The sequence below is a fragment of the Grammomys surdaster genome, unplaced genomic scaffold (assembly GCF_004785775.1).
Source record: "Grammomys surdaster isolate TR1022 unplaced genomic scaffold, NIH_TR_1.0 520, whole genome shotgun sequence".
In the NCBI taxonomy this organism is placed as follows: domain Eukaryota; kingdom Metazoa; phylum Chordata; class Mammalia; order Rodentia; family Muridae; genus Grammomys; species Grammomys surdaster.
This window is the reverse complement of record NW_021604939.1, coordinates 125,802-134,811: the sequence shown is the minus strand read 5'-3', so window position 1 is coordinate 134,811 and position 9,010 is coordinate 125,802. Positions and strand designations below refer to the sequence as shown.

At 39.9% G+C, this 9,010-nt stretch overlaps 1 protein-coding gene across 1 annotated transcript; it reads right to left on the bottom strand.

Annotated features, from left to right (window-relative positions):
* Positions 1-7,354: 7,354 nt before the first annotated feature.
* LOC114633093 (vomeronasal type-1 receptor 4-like) lies at positions 7,355-8,726 on the bottom strand. The gene is made up of 2 exons (XM_028781718.1): positions 7,808-8,726; positions 7,355-7,401 (listed from the first exon to the last, which is right to left on the bottom strand). The coding sequence occupies exons 1-2, from the start codon at positions 8,715-8,717 to the stop codon at positions 7,355-7,357; spliced, it is 957 nt and encodes a 318-aa protein (XP_028637551.1). The 5' UTR covers positions 8,718-8,726.
* Positions 8,727-9,010: the final 284 nt, after the last annotated feature.

Sequence of the window (9,010 nt, the reverse complement as noted above, 5' to 3'; positions counted from 1 at the left end):
AGAGAAGAGAAGAGAAGAGAAGAGAAGAGAAGAGAAGAGAAGAGAAGAGAGACAAGCAAAGGCCAGCCATGATCACATGGAGAGAGGGGGAAGGGAAGGAGGGAGGGGCGAGGGAACAGAGAGAAGCTAGAGGCAAGAGATCAAGAGAGAGAGGAGGGAGCAAGCAGCTCCTTTTATAGTGGACCAGGCATACCTGGCTATTGCCAGGTAGCTGTAGGGAGGAGCATACCTGGCTGTTGCCAGATAACTGTGGCGGTGGAGTTTAGACAGAATACTAACAATCTCTTAGAAATCTATTCCCCACTAATGTGTGTCAGAAATGGAGTGGATCAATAAGGGAGAGGAGGTGGGAAGGAACTGGGAGAAGTAGATGGAGAGAAAACTATAATTATATATTATATAATTATATATATATATAATTATAATGTATGAGAAAACTATCAGTGTTTATTCAGATTATGTTGTATGAGAAAATATCTATGTTTAACAGGAAAAAAAATACTAGCAAACAAACCAAATCTAAGGTTCCTGAAAGCACTTGTCATTTTGAGTTGATTTTTAGTATGAGGTGAAAGAAATGAACCACAATTTCTGCCCTAAGTAGTTAGGGGTGATGCCTGTCTATCACATGTTCTTGAGAACCTTTGTTCATTAGCAACTGCAATGAAAGTAGCAGGGAAACTAAAACTGAAAAAATTTTTCTAGTACTGGAGCAGCCTAAAGCAGCTGTTATTAGTCAAGGGTTGCATGAGGCACACGTTTATGGCTAGTCATGGCCTCTATTTTCCTTGTAGTTAGAATATAGTAACCACAAAGTATGTACTTGACTCTGGAGCAGTCAAGCAGCCAAGAATTCTTGACAGGATGAAAGCCACAAAAAAGGGCTGCATAATTCACAATTGGTTTACTTGCTTCTATGCACATCGTCTGGGCAAGAAAAACATATAGTTTTTAAGTTCATTGTACTATTAAACTGATAAGTCAACTGATAATGTATAAGTTGAAGAGTACATTGAGCCCAAAATTGTATTATCAGTTCATGCAAGCTCTTAATTTAACCAGATGACAAAAGCTCCACAATTATTTGCTCAATTTTAGAAAAACAGAACACTACATCCTTGACTTTTTCTTTCTTTCTTTCTTTCTTTCTTTCTTTCTTTCTTTCTTTCTTTTTCTTCCCTTAGTTCTTTCTTTTTTTTTCCACTTCATGAAACAGCTTGCGCACATACAGCATACCATTTATTTGGGGTGGACAAAGGACATATATGAGTCTTAGAAAGTAAGAAGAAGTTTTCAGGCTGAATTTAAATCATTGACTTGAGTTTAACATACTGTGAATGCCTCGTTTGCATGGAGAAGTATTCCAGGAATCCCAAGTACTTGCTGAGCAGGTTCTTATGGGAGTTGGGAGGAGAGGAAGTTGAAGTTGAAGGTTTGTCAAGGACTATGTCACATTCCGCAGGTAGAAGAAGATTGAGGGTTGGCTCCCCATATCAGGCAGAGAAGAGGAAGCCCTGCTAAGGAAACGAAGCCCTCCATTTTACACCAAGTTCAGGAAAGCTTTCCAGACATTGTAGACTACAATCTTAGTTATGGTTATTGTATGTTGAGCAAAATGTGAGTATTATCTCATAGCTGTTCCCTTAAAAACAAAAACAAACAAGAAAAACCAGAGAGATGTAAAATGAAATTGTCATTAAAAAAATACCTGATGATAAAGAGAATCAAATTAGTGGACAATGAAACAGGACAGTTTAATATTTATTCTTGTCATAAGACCACATCAAAAAGAAGAAAGCCTCATTCTATAGTTCAACATAAATGACAGCAATAATAATAAATGTTTTGATATTCTAGGAATGAAATCTAAACATGGCAATGAAAGGACACACACAGCCAAAGCAGAAATCCTGAACTCCCAAGTCTAGGTTATTATTCTGCTATAAAGACCTAGAAACAATGGCCTAATATGTTTCCTGATGTTTTTCCCCTATCAAATTGGGATTTCAGAGACAAATCTGCCCACTTCTGGGCAGAAGGTCTCAGAAGCTATATATAGTAAAGCAGGCAGAACAAACCATGGAAAGGAAACCAGAAAACAGCACTCCTCTATGGCTTCGGTTTCAACTCATTCTTCTACCTACATACCTTCCACTCCTGCTTTGACTTCCCTTAGTGACAAAGTATTACATAGAAGTATAGGATGAAATAATCCCTTTCCTCTCTAAATTGCTTTTGTCCATTTTCTTTTTCACAGAAATAGACACCTAAGACAAAAATTGGTGTTAACACATGGGATATTGTTGTGATGGGCCCAACCCTACGTTTTGGTAAGATAGTGGTGACATTTGAACTTTGGGTTGGAAAAGACACTGTGTACTCAGAAATCAGCATGTTGTTCTGTGAGAGCTTTGAAGACAGTGGCAATAGGATTACAGACAATAGAGGAGTTGATTCTGAAGTTTATGAGTGAAGGTTGAAACTCTATCAGAACAATTTAACATTTTGAATTAATAATCAGCTGAGACTAACAAGATACAAAAACTGTTACTGATGTTGCAGGACTTTTGAGTCTCAGTTTGAACTTAAATTTGAAAGAACCCCACTGTCTCCGGACACATCCCAGGAGGGGCACATTCCTTAGTCAGAGAAAACTTGCTAGATTAACATTCAGAGGAAGAAGGGAGAGGCAGGTTAACATTCCTCAGACCACAGTGGAGGGAAACCCCCTGTGGGTGAGGAAGGTCCAGAGCACACAGACACATTCCAGAAATCAGGAAGATGGTCCCTTAATGTAATAAACCTGGGCAAATGGAAAACACTCACTGTCCTAATCTGATTCACCTAGAGACTGGCCTTTGTGGTTTTCCTCATAAACTCTGTATAAAAACTGTTCCCAACTGTGGCTTGGGGTTCCTCTGGTCTGTGTACAGGGGAACCCCAGTATACTGGGTTTTATCAATTTATCAATAAACCTCATGTTATTGCAGCAAATCCTGTCTGTGAGTGTTTCTGAAGGAGTGTGTTCCCTGGTTTGGGATCTTAGAGTCCAATAATGTGTTTATAAAAAGATAAAGAGATATGGGATATTTTCTATGGGTATGTGGTGAGGTATGAGGGAAGGGGATGCCTCAGCCAGCTCATGCTGAGGCATCCCTTCCCACTGAGGGACCAGCCACATGATGGTACAGTATTTAATAGAGTGTATTCAGGGCATGAGGAGGGGAGTTAAGAGGGTAGTAGAAGCAGAGGGGGGAAGGGAAGGGAGGGGAGGGAAGGGGAGGGGAGGGGAGGGGAGGGGAGGGGAGGGGAGGGGAGAGGAGAGGAGAGGAGAGGAGAGGAGAGGAGAGGAGAGGAGAGGAGAGGAGAGGAGAGGAGATTAAAAGGCCGGCCATTAGCACATAAAGAAAGGGGTAAGGGAATGCGGAAGGAGAAAGGAAAAGGGAGGAGCAAGAGACAAGAGAACAAGGGGGCAAGAGAGAGAGAGAGGAATGGTCAAGCTTTTATAGTGGGCCAGGTCTACATGACTATTGCCAGCTAACTGTGGGGGGGTTGAGTTTAGGTGTCCCTTGGTCTTTGGGTGGATGTAATCTCTCATGCGTTGAGTGGGGGTCTCCCCTCTCCAGGAGGCCTTTCATTTTAGTGCATTGGCCTGGAAGTTGCAACCACCCAAGTCACGGGAACCCTCTTGGAGGTAGGATTTCACTTGCTTTGTTTTGTCTTTGTGGGCATGTGTTTGCCTGACTGGTTTCTGAAAAGTGGACTTCTTTCAGTTTGCAGCCATTCATTTTTCGAGGGAGCAAAGGAGTGACCATGACAGACATGCTAAGGCGTCACTGGCTGTGGCCCTGGAGGTGGTCAGGGATCCCCAGGGACACCTGGGTGACTCCTGTCTGGAGGCTGAGGAAGATACAGTGATCTTGGTAGAGTGGAGGACCTCAGTAAATTCCCAGCCATCTGTTTTTCTGGAGTGGTGTTAGCACTCATGATAGAGACTATTAGTCTCTTTGTGTAGTTGTTTTGTGTTTTGTGTTACTCGTGATGTGATAGGGACAACAGACTGTGTACTGTGTATGAGAGGTTTCTGTGCAGGAGCAAGAACTGGACAAGCCACGGAAAGCATTTTTAATGGGTTCTCCCACTGACAGCTTATGTCTTGATTGTGTTGTTTTTCTCTGTTTTAAGTTTCTCTGAACTGTTGTGTGTTGATTGTCTCTCTATGTGTCATTGGACTTAGACTGATATTATTTTGGACTGAATCTACTGTGTTGAATATCCTGAGTTAACAAGAGGTAACATGGCCACTGGTAGAGAAAGGGCTAAAACAATTGTCTGCTCTGCGGTGTGTTAGCAAAAGAAAAGGAACTCTCCGGCTCCTACTGGAGAGATTCCTGGTTATGCTTTCTTTGTCTATTGTGAGTCCTTGGCATGCCAAATTTGTCCACATGTGTCATTGTCTGTCTTCGTTTTGAAGACCTCCGCAGAGGGGAGACCCTCACTCAAGTCTCAGAAAGTCGCGACCACCCAGTAATCTGCTCGAGACACCATGTACCAGAGCAATAGTGAGGTTTATTAGGGCGTGACAGCTAGCTGCTGGTCAATTCGTATGCCCACACAGGAGCTGAATTGACCCCGACAGACAGTTTGAGAGGGATTTTTAAAGGGAAAAACCACAAACCAAGGAATGGGGAGGGGGACAAGGGGTTGTTAAGGTGGCATAAAAATAGCGGAACATTCCAAAGGAACCCAACCTACATGAGTCAGGGTCAGGTGAAAACTCTCTGTACGCTTATCTTTCTCAAGAATGTGGTCCTGCCCTGTTACTTCTGCCTTGCCCTGTCACTGAGGTTCCCAGATTGGTTCCCAGCTTGGTTCTCAGCTTGGTTCTCAGCTTGGTTCCACCTAGTTCACTTGCATTCTTTCCTTTCTCTTTGCGATAGGCCAGTTCCTGTAATGGTGACTGGTCTTTCCACATTCCTAACATACTTCATGGCTCAGTTTCTCCATGTCTTTATAAAGAAAGCCTAAAGAATATTTTATATGTCTAAAAAGAATTCTATATGCCCAGTATCTATAATTTTTCACTCTACAGTTCCATTAGAATTAGTGACTGTTCTATATTTCATGTTGAGAAAGATAAAAAGGGTTAAAATGTCTGGCTTGATTTAGCTTAAAACTTGTTTAAAAGGCAACCTAAATTTCCACAAAAAAAGCTGATAGGCAAGTCCCCCTGTTCTGCAGCTGGAAGTGAGGCACAGCAGGAGGAGCCCTGGCAAAAATGATTCTTTGCACAAGCTGCTCTTGGGGAGGCCAAGAACTTTTTGGCTTTCCTGGTAAAGAAACTGATTTTTTTTTTCTTCCCCCAAGATTGAAAAGAAGATTTCAGTGTAAGTTTTACCTGGGATCAAATAAGGCCCTGATGAACTACTACAGGAATTTGTAGATAGGCTATTAAAAGGACAGGTAAGATTTTTAGAGACCCTCAGGCAAGAATCTCATTTACACAATTGGCTTATGAGAATGCTAACTACAGTCCAAGCCGTGCTTTCACAGTGCTGAGGTGATAAGGAATGTTCTAGGTATGGGGACATAGGTCATTTGGATAGGAAAGACTATCCAAAAAATAGAGACATAGACAGACAGCAGAATCATTCCCCTAGAATCTGTTCTTAGTGCAGGAAAGATAATCATTGAACCAGGCCTCAGGAAATAGGCCTAAATAAAGAACTTTCACATTTGAGTTAAAACGAAGCTCAGAGTGGGCTCAGCAGAAGCTGGTGTGACATTCCTTTTGTCATGGCCACTCCAACTAGCCTTTAGAAAGGTGTTTTCCGGAATTTGTTTTATTGCCTTGCTTCTTCCTTGAGGAGGAAAGGTCAGCCTTAGACCCAAAGACATTCATAAGAGACAGCTTATGGGCCAGAAATTATATAATTCTCCAGCATACGCTGGAGATATTAGAATTACAGCCTGACTTGCCTACCCGAGCTGCCATTCCAGGAAATGCATATAGAATTATTATGGATTTAGAAGAGTGTTTGTATACTGTTCCTTTACATCCTGGTGAAGGTGAGAGGTTTGCATTCATTGAGTATGCTTGTAATTTTTGAGAGACCATGAAGTGATATCACTAGAAAGTTTTGCCTCAAGGAATGGCTAATAGCCTTACAAGAAGTTAAGGGTAAGAAAAGTAAAAATAGAAAGCAGTTTCAATTGGCCTTTGGAGCCCTGCACCTGTGGTTATGAGTGTAACACAGCATGGAAAAGCCCTGCTATGGTCTTATTGATGTAAAAGCCTCTCTTAAAGGAGCCAGCAGGTTTTTTTGGCTTCTATGGTAAGGAGCTGATGGTTCGTTTCTCCTAGAAAAATCTGTGACTATGATTACTGAGTTCAGCAGGTCACAAGGTGCTTCTCTTGAAATTACACCTAGAAAAAGTAACAAAATTTTGTTTGGATAAAAAATATAAGATGTGCATTTACTTCACTTTTGTTTCTGACTGGTTTTAAAAGTATAAAAATGTTCTACATGTCTTGGTTATAGATTATTGCCCTATAAGTTATTGGGTATGATTAAAAAATTGCAACCTTGGTAACAGAAAGTTGGCTTAAAACTGGTAACTCAGGATTGGAGTCATTCAGAAACCAGATCTATAAAGATAGAAATTAAAACAATGTCTATTTAAGAGTTATTAAAAGCTGCACTATCATGCATTCATATATAAGAACTGGCTGCCAAACTTTGTAACATAAAAGTAATGCATTTAGTGTTGATTTTAGAGAAAAAGGATTGTTTTCATTGTTAGAAATTGGTTTTGTTTCTCAAAATTATGGTTACACGCTAGTATTGCAAAAGAAACTTAAAAATATAGTTAAACTGCCAGTATTTCATTGGCTGCAGTTAACTGTTTAATTGCAAGCTCGAGAATTCCTGACTCATCCAAGTTTATGGATGAAAAGAAGATTGAGCAGGTAGAGATGATTGCCAGAGTAAGAAAAAAGCCGGCATCCGCGGAAAATCAGTCACAGCCAGCGCTAACTTCAGCCCCTAGCCCAACTTATGGCTGAAGGTAAGGAGGGTCTGACAGCTTACATGTAAAATATATATGTATAAACTGTGGCATAGACAGATCTCAGATCTCATTCTGGCAGCTGAATTTAGTAATGTGTGAGAATTTCCCATGTAGTACTTGTGGTAAATCTGAGCTTTGGCAATATGAGATGCCTTGTGAAGTCATTGGTAAAGGGTATAGCTTCAGTGGCAGTAGGATCTCAGGACTGAAGGGGCCATGGAAAAAAGATGAGGTTTAGAAATACATGGCAGGATCATAATCCCTAAAGAGAACCATCAAGAGGCTACTGGTCAAGGTGAAGCAAAGTTGCAGCAAAAAACACAGGATTTTGGAGATGCTAGTACCATGGGACAACCACAAAGGAAAGTTGAAGCTGTGAAGTGGGTATAGCTTGAGTTTTTGAGATATTATGTATGTTATGGATGACATATGAATGAGCACACTGAAAGTTGTAAGCTGAAATAAACCTTTTCTTTCTTAAGTTGATTTTTGTCTTTATCAGCTAAGCTGATATATCACCAAATAAGTAAATTACTTTTTTTTTAGATATTATGAGTAGCACATCATATGTAAGATGTTAAAGAACGTGTAGGCTGGCATTCATAATTTCATACATTAAGAATAATACTATTTTACATTATTTCATACTTGACTTTCTTTAATGATCTTTTAGATTATAAAGTGAGGAAACAATTGGATAATATGAACCACTTTCATTTTACATACTTCTGGAGATTTTTTCTTAACCAGGCCAAACTGAATCTGGACACAGTGGAGTAATGACTCATAAAAACAAAAGGGGCAAAACAGGGAAAACACAGAGAAGAAAGGTAATTTATGTTCGTCAGCCACCAATTCTGATTAGGCAAAAATGCAATGAAACCTCTTAAGATAGAGGGAAGAGTATAAAAGGTGAGAAAGGTAGACACCAGTATAAGGATGTTCTGGGTGGCTCTGTACTCATGGGAGGTTCTGCAAAATCCATGAATTCTGTGAAGGTATTGAACCCTCTGCTTGTGTCTATACAGAATGACAATCATGGAACCACTGGACCAGGCAATGAGTACAGAAAAGAAGACTTCAGAGCATACCACCAGTGCCAAATACAGTGAGTCAGTGATGTCATCGGTCCCTTTAAGAGAACAATATCGAAAACCTCGTTTCCTTGTAACATTTTTCTCATTCCTCTTGATAATTGTGTACATAAATAAAATGAAATAGATCAACATATACAAGACCCAAAGGAGGGAAATTGAGTAGCCAATGTTATTGGCAGGTTTAAACTTATGATTCTTCCAACAGATTATCCTGGGACTGATGGTTATGACTTGGAATACACTCAAGAGGCAGGTGGTGCAAATAGACACACTTCTGCCAAATTCTTGAATATAAACTAGGAACTCACACTCAAAGTTATTCAGGAACTCCTTTAACCCAAAAACTGCAATTGTTTGGTGCACTCCTGAAAAGAGAATGACCAAGACATTGGCTATTAGTAGGTGCATAAGAATGAAGTCTGTGGGCTTTAATGTATGTTCTCTGTTGTAAAGGACTAGATAATAGAATAAAAGAGTGAAATTTCCAAAAATTCCAGTTGTAATTTGTGATAAGAAAATGATCTTGATTGCCACATTCCAGAAGTCCATTCTGTCATTCAGCACAATTTCTATTGTCTGAGGCCAAAGTATTTCTCTGGTCAAAAAAAAATAATGGCAAACAATTACAATCTGATGTAAAAGAAAATACCTTTTATCCACAGAGGTACTGATAGGATGCAACAGATTGTCTCTTATACTCATGAGTACAAGGCCAGTTTCGATTGGAGTGGTTACTCTAAATGTGTTACTGTGGGATTTCTCAATATCTGAGAGTAGAATTATTAATGGATAAGGATCCATTAAATTTCTTTAAAAATGAAGAACCAAATTGATAAGATGTT